Source organism: Mauremys mutica, chromosome 4, assembly GCF_020497125.1.
Source record: "Mauremys mutica isolate MM-2020 ecotype Southern chromosome 4, ASM2049712v1, whole genome shotgun sequence".
Classification (NCBI taxonomy): domain Eukaryota; kingdom Metazoa; phylum Chordata; order Testudines; family Geoemydidae; genus Mauremys; species Mauremys mutica.
The window spans coordinates 135,770,261-135,791,255 of NC_059075.1; the positions used below are offsets into that span (position 1 = coordinate 135,770,261).

The 20,995-nt window shown below is 52.4% G+C and overlaps 1 protein-coding gene across 3 annotated transcripts in view; it reads left to right on the top strand.

The window, feature by feature from the left end:
- Positions 1-11,902, top strand: part of MDFI (MyoD family inhibitor) — a 65,119-nt gene extending 53,217 nt beyond the window's left edge. For all 3 annotated transcript variants that reach the window (XM_045013157.1, XM_045013156.1, XM_045013155.1), the window contains 2 exons: positions 8,547-8,816; positions 10,058-11,902. In XM_045013157.1, coding sequence (XP_044869092.1) covers positions 8,547-8,816; positions 10,058-10,314 — 527 coding nt within the window. In that variant the 3' untranslated portion in view covers positions 10,315-11,902. The remainder of the gene's footprint in view (positions 1-8,546; positions 8,817-10,057) is intronic.
- The last annotated feature ends 9,093 nt before the right edge of the window (positions 11,903-20,995 follow it).

Below are 20,995 nucleotides of genomic sequence, written 5' to 3' on the forward strand. Positions count from 1 at the left end.
GCGAAGTAGGGTTGATCCTGATGGATGGACAGGATGGGAGTACATGGAGTGAAGAGATCACGTGCTTCCTGTACTGTAGCTTGGAAACCTTGCAGGCATCTGACCTTCTGCACTTCTGAGTCACTCTGCAGTCATGCTGTACCCTGCCTGGGGAGCAAGCTCTCAGCCCTCCTCTCTTTGCCGTGGATTGGCTCGTGCGTGCTGCCTCCCCATCTGCCCCTGTGCAGTCCACCCTAGGTGGCTTACCTGGAAAGAGAGCAAGCTCTCTCTGGAGTGGATGAACAACACTAGGGCAGTTGACAGGTACGCAGGCTGTGTGAGGGAGAAATTCAGCCTCATGCTTCAGGGCATCATGAGATTGCAACAAGAGTCAGGAAGAATTTTCCTCTCTGAATACAACATTGGTTAACTGCATTGTGATGAAGTTAAATCTTTCCTCTGAATCTCCAGGCATGCAGCTGGAAGGATGATATTGGACTGGACGGAACAATGATCTTAGGTAGTTATCTGGCTCCCATACCATAATATCTGAGCCCCTCATAATCTTTAACGTATTGATCTTCCCAGGACCCCTGTGAGTTAGGGGAGTGCTAGTATCCCCATCGCACAGGTGGGGAATTGAGGCACAAAGGCAATTTCTAAGTGAGTTAGGTGCCTAAGACCCATTGACTTTCAATGGGAGTTAGGTGCCTAGCCCACTGAGGTGGCTTTGGAAATCCCATATTAACTGACTTACCCAAGGTCACACAGAGAATCTGTGGCAGAGCAGGGAATTGACCCCTAGATTAGCACCCAGACCCCAGGCCCATCCTTCTTTTCTGATCTAATCTGATATAATGGGGCTGGGGGGAAACAAGCAACCATGGAACTGGATTTGTTTGTGTAATTTCTCACCTAGCACCAGGAAACCTGAGCTCTAGGAGTGAGGCTATTTATGTGCCTTAACCCTCAATGAAGGGTCATTCAGCTCTGGAACAGGCTGCTGAATCACCATCACTGGAAGTTTTTAAGAATTGGACAAACCTGTCAGCAGGGACGGTCTAAGTTCACTTGGTCCTGCCTCGGTGCAGCGGGCTGGGCTTGATGCCTTCTCGAGGTCCCGTCCAGCCCTGCACTTCTTTGATGAACTAGTCTCTTTCCAACAGCCACGCCAACTCTGACACTCTCCAGCTGTGCCGCTTTATGGGGTAATTACGCCGGAGTGTGTGACAACCAATCAGGGTGGACCTTTGAACAGACGCTTCACATTTACCTTGTGGGGATTAAATACAGTGAAACCTGTTCTACCGGAAGCTGCCATTAAAAAGTCGTCATTTTCCAGCAGTTACCCCATGCTGCTATCTGAGACACCCACGTAAATCACTGTCCTTCGAATGGGAAGTAATGGTGGTATCTTAGTAAGGTGGTGAATGTTTGTTTTAATGATGGCCTCTGCTAATGGCCAATCAAAAATCCCTTGTCAGGAAGATGCGGGTCTTTCCCTAAAGATGAAGCAACAATGAACTGCAAATATCTTGAGGCTTTCAAGACCTGGGCCAAATTTCAAAGAGCTCAGGACCCAGAATTGGGGCCAAATTTTCCAAACAGTTCAGTTCCCTTTTAGGTACCTAAGTAAATAGCCGGAGTTTTCAGAATCGTTCAGCACCCAATGTGCTGAGTTATTGGGAAAGTCTGGCCATAAATGTCACAATGGGAGCAGCTGGGGGCTGAGTTCCTTTGAAAATCTGCTCTGTGGTGCAGGGCAAACAGGTCTCAGGTGCATCTTGATGTATCTCCCTGTGGATAATACCAGAGGGAGGTGAAATGACGCATTCTGAAGTATAGGAATGGTTATAGCATTGGGATCCTGTAATTTATTATCTGAGAGTCAGCACTTATGGGGGAAGGCAGGGAACTTTGGGAAGGGGGCTTTGGAATTGTGTCCTTGTTCCATGGTCCTGGTATTATCCCAGCATTGTGAGGGACTCAGAAAAATGACCTTCAGCAAAGTTGATTGTTCCTAAAACCTGGTCTTAGCAGGAAGAGATACTGCTGTGGTCAGATCCACTCAGAGTTCCTGGTGACATGACTAGAGCCGAATCTACATAGTGCTAGAAGCTGCTTGAAGGTACCATCTCAAGGTCCTGGCCTCTTCAGGCCATTAAATATCCAATGACAATGTCCCCAAAATAGGGGTGATAGTCCTGTTTCCTGGACCATTTCTAACTGGTTAATTGCATTCTAACTCCCTAAATTCTCCTTGAACTTGCAATTGGATACGAGACCCTCCTGGACTCACTTGTCATGTAGTGTTGCACTGTGCTGTTAAACAGCTGTTGCATTCCTCCCCAGAGGTGGCTGCATGTCGGAGGTAGAATGTAGCCATTCTTCCATCTCCTTTTGAGTGTTTTGGGATTCTTTGAGTGGAAAACCGCCCTAAAACTGTAAGATATTATTACTAACTCTGAGGGGAAATTCTGGCCTGGCTTCTCTGCTGCTCAGTGCTTGTCTGAATCAGGGAATGATTTTGATTTACAAACAATTTAATCCGAGGAATGCAAAGAAACAGAGCAAGCCAAACCATGTGCACCAGGCACTTTTGTAAACCCTGCCATTTTCAAAAACATTTAACGATTGAAGCTGTAGAATATTTGTGGGGAGTGGCTGGCGAGGCATGTCTGAAAATTCCTGACCTGTGCTTCTTTCTCTCTGTGGACTGCATCAGATTCCTGGGCCCAATGGGCCTTTCTTGCATCAGATTGAAGCCTGGCATATTGGAATCATACTGGACCATGCACTGCTAGACTCTGTCTACACCAAATGAAGGCAGGGACCTGGTTCCAACAGGGCAATAGAGACTGTTTTCCCGTAACTGGGTGAAAAAGATTAGTGCATTAGAGGAGGGAGTGTAATCTAGTGGATGCAGTACTTTACTAGGAACTCACAAGACGTGCGTTCAATTCCCAGCTCTGCCTTTAACCTGCAGCCAATTCACTTCCCCTCTCTGTGTTTCTGTTTAGACTGTAAGCGCTTCAGGGCAGGAACTGTCTCTTACTTGGGGTACATATAGCATCTACCACAATGGGGCCTGGATCTTGGCTGGAGGTCTCTCTCTGTGCTACTGTACGATAGATAATAGTTTAGTCCAGCTATAAGTAGGCTAAAAGTTGCAAAAAGATCAGGGGACAATCATTGGTTGTAACTGGATTCCTTGGCTCTGGGTTTGAAAGACTTCTGTTGGCTGCAGTGGGCTTTGGCCAGGGTTGAACTGAAGATGGGGCCTTTTAGAGGGGCGGGGCCCAAACATGAGTTAGATTCTAGCAGGACTGCACCCTCTTGAACACTAGTCTCATGACAGTTTGGAAACACCCCCGCCCACCCCAGGGGCTATTGTATCTTCTTGTCTCTTTGACAGCGGGAGAGATGCCATTCTAACAAATCAATCCTGGGGAAGAGCCTTGAGGCCAGCCTCCACAGAGAGAGCATGTTGGGAGAACTGGGGAAATGGTAATGAGCAGCTGGGAGCAAAATTCTTATCAGCTGAGGCCTCACCTGTAATTTTCTGATTCAGAGATTCACCACTATGTAATCTCACTTGTGCCCCTGCGGTTAAGGTCATGTCAGCGCAAACGCATGTTCTCAGGGGCGGATTTAAACTCAGCTGTAGAAGTTCACTTGGAGCTTGTGCCGAGGATACAACCCAGTTCAGGGGGCAGCTCTGTTTAGCTGGTTTATAAATGTATGTCCATGTGTAGCTATTTTATTATTATGCTAGCACTGAGAGACCCCCACTGAGAGAGGGGTCCTCTTGTATGTAATAGGCGCTGGACAGACACACAGTACTAGATAGTCCTACAGTCTAAATAGACAAGGCAGAAAGGAAATGGTGTTATCCCTAGTCCCTATACACATGGGGGCGGAGGGGACAGAGTTAAGGGCCTGATTATCAGAAGTGCTGAGAATCCACAGCACCAGCAGAAATTCCATTCTTTAAATGGCTGGTCTAAGATGACACAGGGAGCCTGCGGCAGAAAGGGGTGTTGACTCCAGCCCGATGCTTTCACCACAAGACCATCCTTCCCCTCAGCACAGAGCTGTTGATCTGGTCTGCCATGATGACACAGTATAAGAAAGAAAACAAACCCCAAAATACGCAGTTTATGCAACTAGGGCACCTTGATTACATCTTGTACAGCTCAATGATGGTTTCAACATTAAAGAAGGAACTTGAGGAGTGATTAAGCCAAGCTAACGAGGCAGTTTTCAAAAGCAGCCACTGATTTTGAGTGGCCGCTTAGGCAGTAAGCACCTTAGGGCAGTTACCCTGTTTTTGTTCTGTGTTTGCACAGGCCCTTGCATAGGGGCATCCTACTCCGGGATTGGGGCCCAGAGATACTATGATAATAGGTAATAATCATCGAAACGCCAGTGGGGCCTGTCAGAGGAGCCAAATGGCTCCTCCCAATGACGTCAAGAGGAAATGTGTGGAACCAGCCCTTCTGGAACCCTAAACAGCCTCAAAAATGGTTCCTTTTGCTTCCCCTGCAAATGTTTGTTCTGCTAGGCCATTATCTTTGGGGCCATGTGATCTTTGGGGCCTGCTCCTGCTTCCCTCAGGCTCCTCGGGGGACAGGATCAGGCCTTCCTTGTGACAGTGGGAGAGCGTCTAGAGGTTTCCTGCTTTGGAGAATCAGCTGAAAGCTCGGATCCTGCTCCTCTCCGTCGGTGTGTACATTCAGGCTGGGGATCTCTCAAGGCCAGGCGCTCGTGTGCTTTCAGGCGCTTCTCCTAGCTGGAAACTGAAAGTGAAAATCACCCAGCACCTCAAAGAGGAAAAGGTTGGGGGATGGGAGTCTGATTTAATCCAAGCTTAGTTTGTTCTTTCCTTCGTCCCCTCTTCTTCCTTCCTGTCCCCCTCTCACCCCGCCTCTATCTATTCCCCTCCTTCTGGATCATGTCGCCCAGTTGTTTTCACCTCAGTTTTCATTCCCGCTTTTCCCAGCATGCTCTGCCATGGAGCTTCTCACACAGTCACCCTCCTTTAGGATCCAGTTGCTTAAACTTTCCCCCCAAGCCTCGTTCATGCTCTAAAACCAGCCTTAAGCACTAGTGACTGCCTGGGACCCGCCCCCATTGTCCCCTCCCCCACACACTATTCTGTGGGGGACGAACCTGTTTTGCAAGCCCCGCTACTTCCTCGCCAGCCATTTTCCGATTTCTGCTAGCCGGACCGAGCGTAGCGCCACAGCCCTGCTGGGATACCCAGGCTAGGAAAACAAGATGCTGTTTTCTTACCTCCATCGATTTTATTTTTGCCTGCGAGCGGCCTGGCATCCCCGCCACCGCGAGACAGAAGCACCTTGTGTTTGGTCGTCTTGCTCGATGCAGTCCTGGCCCTTCTCCTCCCTGCAGTTCAGGCTCCCTGTCCCACTGACGCCCCGAACAGAATGCGGCTACTGTTCCCCAGCTTGGCTCTAGGTGCCTTTGCCCTCAAGCCTTTCTGCTGAATCATCACTTGTTTACTGACGAAAGAGAGAGAGAGAAATGCAAAGTTTGGCACAGACAAGGCCGGCAGGGTTCTATTTATTTGGTTATGTTGTGGGCCGGGGAGATTGATGATTAACCCTTCCTGATCTGGATTCCAAATCCTGTCTCTGGTCGATAATCAGGCCGGCTAACCACGCGTGGGGGGGGGGAAGGCAGGATTAAACTATTCTCTTCTTTCCCATCCCGTTGTCATGAATATCTTATATGACCCCGTCGCCACAGCAATCGAATGCATTGCAATCTGGGCTGCGTTTATCCTCACAACCCCCCTCTGAGAGGGGACAGGGCTGTCACTGAAGCAGAGACACTAGGGGATTTGCCCAGGGTCACACAGAGCAGGGTGTGAAACCCAGGTCTCCTATGTCCCAGGTCAGTGTTCTAACCACTGGGCCATTCTTCCACCAAAGGACTCCACTCGCCCGTTCCTTTATTTTCCACCCCTTCTCCTCCCTCCTCCTCATGTCCCTCTTGCTCTACTACATCATCTTCTTCTGCATCTCTCCCTTTCTCCCCACTCCAACCCTTTGTGCCTCCCCTTCCCCCTCCCTGATGCATCAGGCCAGATCAGTGTAGCTAAGCCAATGGGGCTGCACCGAAGACACCAGCTGAGGACCTAGTTTCCAGCAGCCTCCTGTTTCACATGTTTGAGGTTGGGGTGGATTGGGGGCAGAACATGAAGGCTGCCTCAGCAGAGGATTGCCTGGTTATGCTGAGAAGGGATAGAGCCTCACAATCTGGAGATGGCCTTTGCTGACAGCCCTCCACAAAGGGTTATAAAGAATAACCAGCATGGATTCGTCAAGTACAAATAATGCCAAACCAAGCTAATTTCCTCCTGGTTTAATTCTGGGTTGTGGAATTTCCATCACTGGAGGTTTTTAAGAACCGGTTGGACAAACACCTGTCAGGCATGGTCTAGATTTACTTGGCCCTGCCTAAGCACTGAGGGCTGGACTTGGTGACTTCTTGAGGTCCCTTCCAGCCCTACATTTCTGTGATTCTATGAAAGGCCTTTAAGCCCAGTAGAAATGGCCTCCCCAGATACCCTCCAGGAAGAACAAAAAATGGCTACAGGGCTCTCCCGTGTCTCCATTCAAGTAAAAGTTTCCCAGATGGATCCACTGGACAAGGGCTGTTTAATGTTCTCTTTATAAAAATTCTCCCTAGATGTGCAGAACTTTAAGCAAGCCCAGCTGGATTGTACTTTCCACTCAAACGTCTTTGCGGGACTTAGCCTTGTCTACACATGCGCTTAACTGCATTTCGACCGGGGGGGGGGGGATTTCCCCTGCCCATTCCTCCTCCCCTCTAGAATTTACTTATTTTTCTACCAGCTCCAATGATGAGCTTTGTAAAGAAGTCGCCTTATTTATAGTGTTTGCTGTCCATGTTTGCCAGGAGATTGGCAAACCTTGCGGAGGCTGTCAAGCACAAAGCCTTCGATGCTTTTTTTGTTCCTCATACAGCCTACTGTGGCCCAACCGTGAGCACACAGGGTTGGGCTGTAGTTTAAACCTGTTCCTAACTGATTTAAACTAAATAGAAATTAACCTGGCTAAGGGGCAGTTCTATTTTTTTTAATGACACTTTACCATGTATTCTCTCCTCCCCACCCCCACCATGTTTGTAGGTGAGCTTGCTACTTATCTGATGCACTGGCAACATTTGTGTCCCGTTCCACTAGAGGCTACAACCTAATACTGCTGCCAACACAGGGAGCTGCTCCTTAAGTTAAAGGGGCAAAGGTCTGTGCTGTGCTCTGGTGGTGACAGTTGTGGGTTCAAACCCTGTTGATGGCCCATGGCCAGGAGTGGGTTACATATGAACCCTATTCATAGAGGCCAAAATGTTCCCTCTGGGGTTCCTAAACTTTATATACCCTGGAAAAGCTCTTGCCTTACTGAACATCAATGGGACCTATGGGTGCTCAGCACCTTTGAAAATCCAACCACTAGTTTAAGTGCCTACATTTTAAGGCACACCCGTATGAATAATGTTAGTCATCCTTTTTAATTCCCTGGGAGAAATGTCTCAAACAGAGACTGGTTAGGTCTTACATCGCTCTCCATCTGGTGCTTTATTCATTACTCTTTATTGTGTGCATTATGGAGGGGGGTAGTTCTTGTGGTGTTGTGTTATAGAGGGGGACTAGACAGCGTGCACACATATAATGAAAAAGTGGCCCCCATGCCCCACCCAGAAAAGCTTCCGATCTAAGTGCTTAATGGGTGAATGTCTTGCTGGGTTTCTCTGCCTGTACCTATGCAGTTAGTGTGTGATCTTCTTGTGTGCAATGGCACCTCTGCCTGAGGAGATGATGGGGGATACGTGAGTGGCTGGGGCCAGCGTATGCATGTTCCAGATTGTGAGCTATGCCCCTCTTTCCTGTAGCCCCCTGTCCCTTCCAATACTGTTTAGTCCAGGTCAGGACGTGGGGAGACCCAGTGTGCTGGCACTAGGTAATGGGGGCTGGGAGCTAGAGAGAACCACAGACTCTGTCTGTGTCTACACTGCAAACTAAACCCAGGCTCTGACTCAGGTTTGAGCCCAAGCCCCATTCAGTCCACACACACATCAGTCTGACAAGTCAGCAAGCTCTCAGGGCCTGGGTCCTAGGATGTGGCTAGGGGGATGGATCAGAGCCTGAGTCCCACTGTGAGTCGAGTCCAAGCCCTGTCATTTAGCAATGTGGATGCAGCTCAAGCCGTAGACCCAAGTCTGAAGGTCTGCGTGGTGCAGTGTGGATGTGTTAGTGTGGCTGTGAAACTGGGTTCAGCAATTGTCAACCCAGCTTTACAATGCAGTGTGAACACTCAAGCCTGACTTAGAAACACATCCACAAGCCAGGGTCCCAAACACACCCAGGTTCAGAGTGCAGCCAAGACACCCCCTCTGCATCCAGCAGCATCAGTAAGAATCCCCTTGATATGCATTAGAGCCAGGACCGGTCTTTTCTCTGCCATGCGGGATGCTCCTCTGAGTGCAGCTCTCTCTAACACACTGATGCCTCTTGCCTACAGGCCAGCCCCAGGTGCGAACACCCCTGCGGGGTCTCCAGCCGTCCAGCCCCATGGACTGCACCCCTCTGCTGCAGAACGGCGCCGGGCGTGTCCCGGACCCAGGCGGCACAAACCGAGATGCCGGGAACGGCGTCCTCGGCTCGCTGCCCAGCTCTCAGAAGCCTCATCGGAAGCTGCAGTCACACTACTCCATTAACAGCCAGGGCAGCAAGAAGAGCAAAGGCAGCTCTAAATCAGCCTCCTCCCAAATCCCTGTGGAGGCACAGCAAGGTACCGGTTCTCCCTGCCCCCCACCCTGCTCCCCAAATCCTCCATGTCCACTAGCGGGAACAAGAGCTACAATGCTCGAGAGAGATGGGAGCGCCCAGGGTGAAAGGGGTGACGCCCACAGTTACTGCTTTGTGCCGACTGCCCCTTGCTACTGTTTAAGCCAGGGAGCTGTGTGGATCCTGGTCCGATTCCCCAACATTTTCCCTATTTGCTCTGGGCTGGCCTCCCCATCCCTGCCAGGGCCTCTGCCCCACCTCCTCGTGCCTCACTCTGGTCCTGTTAGTTCTGGGGTCCCCTGCCCCCTAATCTCATGACCCTCACATAGTTTTGGACCCCCTTCAGTCCCAGTAATGTCCCTCTCAGCCCTCCAGTAATCTCCTTCACTAAGGGAGAACTAAGCCTCACACCTGCCCCGTAGAATCCGAGATGCTCTCTTCCCCCTCATACTGGCATTACATGTGCCCCATAGATCCCAGGATGCTCTCTTCCCCCTCATACTGGCATTACATCTGCCCCATAGATTCCGGGATGCTCTCTTCCCCCTCATACTGGCATTACATCTGCCCCATAGATTCCGGGATGCGCTCTTCCCCCTCATACTGGCATTACATCTGCCCCATAGATTCCGGGATGCTCTCTTCCCCCTCATACTGGCCTTATATCTGCCCCATAGATTCCGGGATGCTCTCTTCCCCCTCACACTGGCCTTACATCTGCCCCATTCTGGTAAAGCTCCGTCCGTTTCTCACTGCTGACCTTTGGCGAGTTCTTTTTGTTTGCCTTCAGGTTTCGGTCTGCCTCTCTTAGGGTTTTATACTGCTGCCCATCACCGCAGTATCTGGGCACCTTCCACACAAAATCGTCAGCAATGGCCAAGATCCAAGAGGATTCCATGAAGTCTCTAAGCTCCCCGGGCAGCACTGGTTGGCCCTATAGTGCCATTCACAGGCCCCACCCTGCCTGTATGTCTGCAGAAGCCAAAGGCCCAAATAACCAACCACGCTGAGCCCAGCTGGTCTCAGATCTCTGCCCTGAGAATAAGCGATTGTTTGTGGTGGTCTTTATGGAAGCTGGGAGCTAGGGGGTTAAACCTGGAACCCTAAAATGCCTATTGGGAACGTTCCCATCCAAGCCCTGGGATAGTGCTGTGCCGGGCAGCGTCCATGAATAACAGTATCATTCATTTCTGTCCTCTCCCGCCCACCACACTCCCTCCCTGGCTCTGCCATCCCCCTCCTCAGATTGCTGTGTCCACTGCATCCTCTCCTGCCTCTTCTGTGAGTTCCTGACCCTCTGCAACATTGTGCTGGACTGCGCCACCTGCGGCTCCTGCAGCTCCGAGGACTCCTGCATCTGCTGCTGCTGCTGCGGCTCCGGGGAGTGCGCCGAATGCGACCTCCCCTGCGACATGGACTGCGGCATCGTGGACGCCTGCTGCGAGTCCGCGGACTGCCTGGAGATCTGCATGGAGTGCTGTGGCCTGTGCTTCTCCTCCTGAAGCGAGGCAGGGGCGAGGAACCCAGAGCCAAATCCCTCGCCCAGGCATAAACCTGAGGGGATGGGGGCGGGGCGGGGCAGGAGAGCCTTGGATTGGGGATCTCCCCCCACCCCACCCTCACCCATTTGGCTCTCATTTTTCTTGATCTGCCCCGTGTCATGTGTTTGGAGGATCCTGCAGGTTTCCTGAGCCAACGTTTGAGAGAGCCACACGGGAGATGGAAAGGGGAGGAGTCCAGAGACCCCAGCAGAGCCCGTAACCTGAGGCTGGAAAGCACCTGGGGATGGGAGTCCCTTCCTTAGAGCCATGGGACAGCGGAAGATTCGTTGGATACCTGCAGGACCCAAACTTTCTCTCTCTACCTCCCCCAGCGCTGTCCAGCTAGGTAACCCCAAGCGGTTCATGGGGGAATTGAGACAGCAGCGTGGCTGCTTCCTGCCACCTGAGCCGAGAGCAGGAGAGCAAGTCGTACGCAGAGACCCTGAGCTGCCTTGCTGGGCCAAGATCAGACATGCACCAAGCCAGCGGCTGTCTGAGGAATCAGCGAATGGTGCCATCCCACTGGCTGGCTGCTCCAGTGCCCCACTGGCTGACAGCTGGCGTGTTATAGCGGCACGAGTGGCCCTTGGCTGGCAAAGAAAAGTGGGCCAGGTGCACTGGTGCCAGCTGATTGGCAGCTATTGCAGGAGCATCCATGCTGCTAGTTCACAACTACGGCAAGGGCGTGGTGCCCGCTTGCTGGTATTCTAGGCACAGGAGTGCCCGCTAGTTTGCAACTTGAAGGAGTAGGCTGATGTCCCCTGGTCAGCAGTTAGGTATTGCGAGCCCGCAGGGGGATTGCAGCTGGCCTGCCAGCACCCAGAGTACAAAGACAGGACTTTTTCACAGAGTTCCCACAGGCCCGTCTAACTTCCTGCCCTGCGGACTCAGACGATGGGGCCCAAGACGTGCCACACAATGCACGCACCGGCCTCATCCTCCCACCCCAGGCGGGAAGCGGTGGCTATGGGCAGCAGGGCGCTGTGAGCTTCAGGGGGCCGGCCGGGGTGGAAGGTTGGAGATCTCAGCCTCAGCCTCCCCTTGCGGTTGGAAGTGGCTTCCCCGCCCTCTTCGTGGTGCTGAGGAAGATAGGCAAGTGCAATAAACCTAGCCGGCTGCTCCCTTGTGACCCCAGCACTTGGGCTATCGCGTGCGAGCGCACACACACACACGCACGCGCGCACACACACACACACTTTTGCACAGAGCCTTTTCCTTAACTGCCCCTGTGATGGCTGACAACGGATGCCCTGAAGAGCCTTCCCTGCAGAGAAGCTGCGTGTCCATGTACAAATTGGTGGAGAGAGGAGATTCCAGACTCTCCCTGTTGCGAAACGCCTTCTCTCCTGGCCTTCTAGTTACAGGGGAAGGACAGAGCTCTCCGGGCCTGACTCAAAGGTGCGAGCCACGCAGCAGTGGTTGTTGGACACTGCACCTGCTGGGAAGGCCTCCGGAGGCTCCGGCTCTCTCTCCCCCTGGCCTATACCGGCCTACCCTGCTTGGGCCTTCAACTGCAGGGCGGGGAGGAAATGCACCCTGCAAAGGCTGGGGCGGGGTTGTGAGATTTTTGTCTGTTTGATTTGTTACTGTAAATAAAGATCTTCCTGCATTTCTGATCCCCGACGTCTCCTGTGTCGTGTGCTCGGCCTGGGGCAGCATCAGGGGACCAAGGCTGGAGCCCGGCAAATGTCCCCCAGAACAACTTTGCCCCCCACCATCCTCAGGGCCTTTGAGCAGTGGTTCTGTCCCTGCTTAGGAGAGGGTTGGGGATTGAGTGGGGACTGAGTAGCAATCTGGAGTGTATCCTCCTTGTTCTCTCTTCAGGGACATGAGGGAGGCTGGACAGAGAAGCCCGCTGGGATTTATCCCTCTGGGTATCATGCTAGGGGTATTAAGGGAGAGCCCCCAGGGCACAGAACTGCTGGTATTTGTCTCCCACTTTGAGACAGGGTACTGGGATAGATGCCTGCTTAGATATCTCCTGGGGTTCCTCCCCATGGTTCTAGCTAGACACTTCCATGGGTTGTTCCACTGGATCTGCCTTTGTTAGGGTTAGAAAACTGCCACACAGAAAGGTGAACTGGGTTTATGGAAGCCAGGGAATAAGCATCCATTCCCACAACACCGCCCACCCCTGCAGGCTGCTTTGCAGGCTCTGAACCTCTGCCACTTCACCCACCTCTGCAGGGGCGGCTCTAGGGATTTTGCCACCCCAAGCACGGCAGGCAGGCTGCCTCCAGCAGTTTGCTTGCGGAGGGACCAGCGGACCCACTGCAGGCATGCCTGCAGGAGGTCCACCGAAGCCGCGGGACCAGCGGACCCTCTGCAGGCAAGCCGCCGGAGGTAGCCTGCCTGCCGCCCTCGCGGCGCCGGCAGAGCGCCCCCCGCGGCTTGCCGCCCCAAGCACGCGCTTGGTGTGCTGGGGCCTGGAGCCGCCCCTGCACCTCTGGGGCTGGAACGCAACAGCTGCTCTGTGCAACGATGCTGCACAACAGTGTTTTCTGAAGGAGGGGAAGCCACGAACAGAGGCTGCAATTAAAACAGCTGCCACGGGAACTTGGGGAGGCAGGAGATAACAGGATTGCCAACCCTGAGTGTTCAAAAAGCATGAGCCAGTCCCCCAAAATCATGAGATTAGCTTAAAAATCGTGGGTTCTTAATGATACATTTTGAGTTTGTTTTGTTTGCCTTCTGGGGTTTGAGCCTGTTTTCCAGCTTTTCTCTGCCATCACAAGGACTAGAAAGTTTCTTTTAAAAAAATGCAAGCTGAATTTCTCACAAAATCACAGGACTCCAGGATCTGGGGCTTTAAGAAAAACAGCAAATATTGCAAGACTTGCAGTGAAATTGCAAGAGTTGGCAGCACTGGCCAGTCCAGGACACTGGGGTTAAGACCCTGAATTTTTGAGAAAAGGGCCAGGGGATAAAGATCACAAGCATGCTGGAAGACAGCCCCTCCAGCAGCCCCTAATACCTTGGTAGGGACATTGGATCATTCAGAGGGAAGAGTTCTCCCTACTGAATCCCCCACACCACTCAGTCCCTGCCTGGATACAGAGCCGGCTGCAGGCACCAGCTGAGCAAGCTGGTGCTTGGGGCGGCATATTCTATGGGGCAGCATTCCGCCCAAGCCTAGGGCTGCACGGCTGGGGGGGTTTTTGTTGTATTTTTTTTTTTGGTTTGCCGCTCCGGCGGCCCTGTAGGGGGCGGCAGTGTGGAGGAGGGGAGCACCCTGCAGCGGACTGGGCAGGGCAGCCCCTGTTCTTCCCTCTCCGCCGACTGGAGCGGAGCGGAGCCCTCCCGGCAGGTGGTGCAGTGGTCGGGACCGCGGGACAAGCATCCCGCTGAAGCCCTGGCCGCCCCCCTGCTCTCTCTCTCTCCCCCGCTCCTTCCCCTTCCTCCCCGCTAGACTGGGTGCGCACTCCACTGCACGTCTGCAGCATAGGGAGTCTCCCTGCACCCTGGCTCTGGCTGCCCGGCAGGGTTTTTTGTTGTTGTTTTTTTCCCCTGATTTGCCGCTCCGGCCACGCCACAGGTTTTTTGTTTTGTTTTGTTTTCTTTCCCTGCTCCGGCCACGCCACAGGATTTTCTTTTCTTTTGTTTTTTCCCCCTCCTGCTTTGCCGCTCCGGCTGTGCCACAAGTTTTTTTGTTTTGTTTTCTTTGCCGCTCCGGCCGCACTGCAGGTCCCTCCCCCACCCCCCGACTTTGCTGCTCCGGCCGCGCTGCAGGTCTTTTTATTTTGTTTTGTTTTTTTCCCCTCTTGCTTTGCTGCTCCGCCTCCCCCCCCCCATTTTTTTTTTTTTTTTGCTTGGGGCGGCAAAAAAGCCAGAGCCGGCCCTGCCTGGATATTCCTTGGAGATCTCTGCATATAGCGAAGTCAAAGCCGAAGGGTAGCCTGCTTTCACGCTCATCTCGGGGCAGGGGGGGAACACCAGGCCAAATGGGTCAGTTGGCCAGAGTGACACACCTGGGCTGCTTGCCCTCTGGGGATAAAGTCTCAGTTAACCAACTTATTTTTAGTGCTGACCTAAGGCAGCCCTGAGCCCGAGCCTCGCAAAGTGAAAGGCTACACGTGTACCGAGGGCCTGATCCAAAGCCCATTAAAGCCCCTCGAAAGCCGCCCCTTGATTTCGGTGGGCCTGGCAGCAGGCACAGCCCCTGAGTCTGGGCAGAACCGCTCTGCAAGCCTACGGAGCTAACCCCCAGGCTCAGCCTGGGACCCTGATCCAATCCCGTCTCCGGTGTAGCAGACAGAAGCTGGGTACAGTCTGTGGTGGGCTAGAGAGCTCTCTCCAACCCCAGTCCCGTTTTTTCACGGTTGCTCTCTGGTCACCCTGCTCCTGACGTAAATGGGAGCCTGTCCACTGGGCCCTGGATCAGGCCCTTAGCCCTGAAACTGCATCCTTGGCAAAGGGGGGCCAGGACAAGGCCTTTCCCCAGCCCCCCAATCCCCGGCCTCACTTGTGGTGCTAATTAGTGACTGCTGGCAGCTCCCGAGCTCTCCCCTCTGCTGGCTGGCGTGCCAGCTGTGGTAACAAACTCTGCCAGAGACGCTAATGGGGAACAGATTTCCCCAGCGGAACCGGGGCCTGCTGTCAGAAGCACAGTGCAGGCTTTTGTCTGCCGGACGGAGAGGGGAGTGGGAAAAAGCACGTACCACGCGCTCTCCCACCCCACAATCATCCCCACCCTCCTGTGCCTCTCCTGAGCCGTGCACATCTGCATCGCGTGCTGCACGCCGCTGTATGCGAAGAGAGGCATTTACGCTCTGGCCAGCCCCGGGGTGGTGTAGTTGTCCGTTCTCAGATGGGAGCTTAACCTGACTGCCCTTGTGTCAAGACTGACCCCTCCTGTGCACAGGATAAAAAACCCTGAGCCTGACTTTGTAAAAACAGCATGCACACCAGCCACACACCCCGACACACATGTTAACAAGAAAGAGGCCAGATTTTTAGAAGAGCTCAACACGCTGGGACTTGTGCTCTGTGGCAAGTACATCACCAATTATGGGTGATGAGCCCTTGAAATCCTGTCCCCCTAAATACCTCCGATTTTACTGTGTTCATGAGCAAAAGTGGATCCTATGGCAAACACATACACAGCTACTTTGATTAATCTGCCCCTTAAATAAGTGGCTTAAAATTTGTGAGTAAGGAAGAGGAGTTTGGTTTCTCTGTGTGGTGGGGAATGATGTATTTCTAAATGTATGTGCTGTTAACACCTACATACGCTATAGTGACGGCTGCGCTGGAAAATGCAAATAAAAATCACTGCTCACTGGAGCTGGGCCTAATCGAAAGTGAGGCTAAATGCTGAAAAGTGACACTGTAAAAATGGCCTCAGGAGCACAGCTGGGCAAACAAGGAATTTTTTGATTCATTGGCAATTTGGAAAAGTCCAAGAAAAAAATCATTTCAGGGCTAAGGCAGAATTTTGTTTTGACAAAAGGTTTCCTTTTGATTTTGCCCATTGTTTAACGCTCTTGGATGTTTCTTTAATAATCTTAAAGGATGTTTCAAAACCAACATAACCCAAGTGTTTCATTCTGAAAACATTAAACGTTTTGAATTTTTTTCCTGGTTTTTTTGTTGTTGTTTTGGTGTCCAAATGAATAATTCCATGAAAGTGACGCGAATTTGTGACACGTTGAAGTGTTGCGAGATTTGTCTTTTTTGCTGAAAAAATTTTTGTGTGAAAGATTTTCTCCCGGCTCTAATCAGAAGGCTCCAAATGTATTGTGTCTCTGCGACTCCAGATCAAATCTACTTGGCTTACAAAGAAAAATGCTGTTTGTTTCCTACCAGCCAGCCCTGCACAGAGGCAGACTGGCCTCTTTCCTTCTCACTCGGATCCAGCAATCAGAACTGCTGACAGTGCAGGAGCCATGCGAGATACTCTAGCTCACGCCCACCCAAAGCTGTGCCAACTCCGCGGAGTTCACCGGAGTAAAGAACAGTCAGCAGATCTGCTTGTGAATACATACACGTTCACTATTGCAGTGCAACCGGTGTCGTCATTTACACGTATGCGAAATGGGTGTTAAATCCTGCTGCTCTCCTTTGGTGGCATTTAAAACCAGAAAGCACAGAACAATGCTGAATTAACACCACAGGGCAGCATTTCTGAGTCAGGAGGTGTTCTTTTTAGAGAACCAGGGTATAAAACCTGAGAGGACATGCCTCTCCCCAGCTTTTGTGTGCCATTGCAAACTCAGCGTGATTTCTCCCTCTTATCCCAACTCTCTCCCACTTGAGCTGCGTTGTACTCTTTCTGCTCTTCTCTTTCTAGCTCCCATCTTGGGTTTTCTTGACCCTTTCTGGACTCATTTTCAGCTGCTTCCCTTTCTCCTCCTCCTCCTTTTTAATAACAAGTTGCATTTACCTCGCACTTTTCATGAGAAAATGTCAAATGTCTTGATGGAAGAGGGTAATGTATATTTTTTACAGATGGGGAAACTGAGGCATGAAGCAGTTGGCCAAAGTCACACCAAGTAACTTGGCCGAAGTCACACAGTGAAACAGCGGTACAGTCAGAAATCCAGTCTCCCAGTTCCCCCTGCTCTAACTACCAGGCTATATTCCCTCTTGTTTCCTTTCTCTTCCCACCATCTCCCTAATTTCTCATCCTCTCTAGGAGCAAGTTTGGATGCAGAAGTGCCCCTCCCACTAATTAAGCTGGTTATCCTTCCTAGTCTTTTAGCAAGCCTGTCCCCATGCATTTCCCTCATAACCCAGCAGGAAATGAATTCCTGCTTGGGATGGGGCTTGACTCTCCAGAGCTCGCAGAGGAAATTTGGCTCATGAATATTAAACAGAAAGCTGCAGGGGCCTCATTCTTATTTCTGGCATGAGGTCACCAGCTGGGTTCTGGTGTAACTCTCACCTCGCTCGCCTGCTTCAGCCCTGATGGACTATCCCTGAAATGCCCAAAACCTAACAGGATTCTGAGAGGAACTGTGGTCCGGTTGCACTCCACAGCTTGCCAGGCTCTTCTGGGAAGGCAAGGCTTAAAAATGGGGTCTGCTGCAACTGCAGATCAGGCAGGCTCCTTTCCTGCACAGCAAAGCTTAGCCTGTTATCTCCACAGGGCTGCAGCTGGCACTCATCACGCACCTCTGTTCCTCCCTGCCAGTCTTAGCTCCAACACTGTGATTTCTCCTTTGGCAGCTGAGGAACCCCGCAAAGGGCCTGCACTGGCCCGTGGAATAGAATCCAGGAGGGAAGCCACAGGTCCTGAAAAGAGCGGACGTGGGGATAAGCGCTCCTGGGATTCATATGGGATTTACTTTTTCCCAAGCGCCGCCTGTCCTGGAGCCCCCAGGGAGCTGGCTTTCCAACTGAGGAAGCAGAAGGTGAGAAATGTGGACTTCAACACCAAAACTGTGCGACTTCCAAATGGTTCTGCAGGAAGGAGCCCTCGGCAAAAGCCTTAGCACTCAAGTTCTCTCTCCTGCTACCCGCTGGTTGTGGCGGAAGGCTGGGAGCTGTGGGGCCAGATTTTCAAGTGCTCAGCACCCAAAATTGGGGCTAGATTTTCAGATGAGCCCCACTCTGTGCGCTGGGCTCAACTACAGATCTGGCCACTTCTTTAAGCACTTGAATGGGAGCAGAAGCTCTCTGGAAGTTCTGGCCACCTTCTAGAGGTGCTGGAGGAGGGAGCCACGCAGGGGTCAGAGGGGCTGTTTGCAGAAGGCACTGAGTGTAAATATCTTCCTCCGGCAATAATCTGGGGCTGGGGAGTGGAAAGACTCTCTTGGGATTTGAGAAGTAAATTGTAGCCAGGTGGGCTGAGCAGCAGCCAGGAGGCTTGCCGGCAGCAGGAGCTCCAAGCTGGTTATTGAGTAGGGGCTAACATCAGCATGTGAGCAGTGGAGCGAAGCAAGGGCAAGGTAATGCCAGGTGCATTCTGCCTGCCAGTGGGGAGGCCTCTCCGGAGGGTGAGCAGGGGAGGACGGGATGGTTGGACAGCGAAGCTAGATTTCCCATGCAGTGATTGACACTCGGCTCAGACCACTTTTGAGGTCCCAGCAGGACCGTTCCAGCTGTTCTAGACCATCTGCCATGTGCGAGTCAGGCTCCGCTCTCACCCCAAGACTCACTCACATCCCCCGTGCGTCCCTCCTACATTCCAAACTAGCTTTGGGGCAGGAAGAGATGAGTCCTCCATCCCCATGACTCCCCAATCAACTCCTTACCTTCAGCCCAGCCCTCCCCACCTCCGACCCCATGCATTTTGCTTTTCCCTAAAACACTGCAGTGGGAGCCAAAGGGGCAGAAATCTCCCCTTTGTGCTTGGAAAAGGGCACAAGGCTTTGAGACTAGCTGGAGCAGGAGAGGAAGGAGTTAACCCTGCTGCTTGGGAATTAATTAACAACAGATGTGTTCGGTTTCAATTAATTAATCTCCTGCCGACACTTGGTTTTTACAGTTCCCTCGGAAGCCTGTCCAAGTCAAGGAGCTGTCCGGATGCCAAAGCTAGCTCTGTGCCTGCAGGCCTGGCAGGTCCCGGGCTGCCAGGGCTGCCTACATGGGCCACGGTGGCAGTTCAAGGGGTTTGTTATTCTCCTGTTTGCCATAGGCTCCAGCTGGCCAGGGCATGCACCCAGCCTCTGACACTAGGAGCAGTGAGCTGTGGTGCTTCTCGGGCGGTTTCCCAAGGGCATGTAGGCTATCAGCTGAGAATTACTACCTGCTGGGAGTGTGCACATGAAGGCCAAATGCCCTGCCTGCTCTGGGGCAGAGTTAAGGTTGGCATTGGTACAGCGAGTGGTATGGCTGAGTCTCCTGCTTTTCTGCTAGCCCGTTTGCATCGTTACCACATCCCACCACTCATTCCCCGCGTCTGTTTTGCTCTCTTGTTGCACACGGCTACGTAAGCAGCAAGGTCTCATGGGCAGGGGTGGCTAATCTATAACAGGGGGACAATTACTACTTCCCTACCCCACAGCGGGGGGGACGCAAGGATGCAATTAGTCAATATCCAGGGGTTCCATTTGGGGCCCAGATCTCGTTTAAAACCAGCATGCCTTCAATTCCCAAACTCAAGGTCCGCTCTGAAGCCAGCTGCGGACAATGGAAAGACTTCCCAGGGTGGGCAGTAGACATAGGATCAGTCTCCGGCTGCAGAGAGAACCTGGATGAAATCGCCTTTGTGAGGTGCCTTGCAGATAACAGTGGTTCTTTCCAGGTCGCGGTGAGATGGGCCAGCCTGGGCCGTAAGCCATCCCGAGTCAAGGGTTCACCAGCTCAGGCTGCATGTTCTGCTCCCTGTGGAGTGGGCTGGCCTGGATCTGAATTTATCTTCTGGAACTCCAGCCAGGTCTATTAATATATGGAAAGCAAAAGGGACGGTGGGCTGCCAAGAAGCCCTTAGCCTGACCATCTCAGCTGGAGGGACCCTCTTTGGCTGATTATATTTAGGACTTCAATTTGTGCCAGGCTCACTGCCGGCGATTAGGAGCGAGACACTGGGCATATGAATAATGAAAGTTCGTTGTCTAATTGCTGATCAGCCACGAGGGAACTATGCTTCCCAGTTCGCAGGAAGGCATTAAGGCACTGTTCACTCGACCTGCCTGGATCTCACTTTGCCTGGATGCGGCTTTTCACAATGTGCTCTGCTGTAGTAATGGCTGAGTTGGGCTGAAGACCCAAACGGAGAGGTGGTCAGGCCAGATGGAGGCTAGGGCCAAGGGCATGGGATGTCTGGAGGGGACCTCACTTGTGTGGCCTGGACAATAGTATTACGCAGTCCTGCCATAGCTGATCGTGCGTGAGAGTCTTCCCATCTGCAATCCCTACCACCTGTAACAGTCTCTATGCATCTCTCTGCCTCATTGGCTCTCCGTCTCGCTCCCCATCTCTTCCTCCTCCTCCCCTCGCAGGTTATTACTGAACACTGGGTATGGCTACATTGCAATCGGGAGGTGTGATTGCCAGCACGGGCTAGCCCTGCCCACGCAGGATGTTGGGTACATACACATGGGCTCGCGCTAGCCCATGCCATCGCCCGTGCCGAACGGGCTTCGCTGCTATTGTTACTGGAGCTATCTAGAGCAAAGCTAATTCACTTGTGCTATCATGCCTCTTGATAGCAATGTAGACATGCCTGCTCTGTAAAGCATTCTTGGACATGGTTTGTGAGAGAGACCCTTGCTCTGCAAAATAACCATATTAGATGGGGATTGAACCCCACAGTTTGGCTCTGGACCTGAACAGTCACAAAGTCCAGGGGGTGGGGGATCTATGGCCCCATCTTAGACAGACCGAGAGAGAGAGAGAGGCCAGCCATGAAAATTAGCTCTGGGCCTGATCTTTCCTAATGGTCGGGGGTTTGGGATGAATATGACCCCTTGCAAATCCCCACTGTGACAGGAGCCTCCTTGGCAGGTGGAGAGATCGACTAAGGGCTCTCCAGCAGCCCTGCTTCCAGCCCCCAGCAAGGGGTGGACCAGGGGCATGGCTGGAGCATGCTACACTATGGTGAGCCTCTGCTTCCCAGGGGCCTTGGGATGCAGAGTGTGAGTTAGAGCAGCCTCAGGGCTGCTGTAACTAAGATGTGGCCCCAGAATACAGAGAGTACAAAGGGGCCTTTTCCCCACTACCCCTACATCCACCCCAGATCCCTCCACTCCTGCCGCCC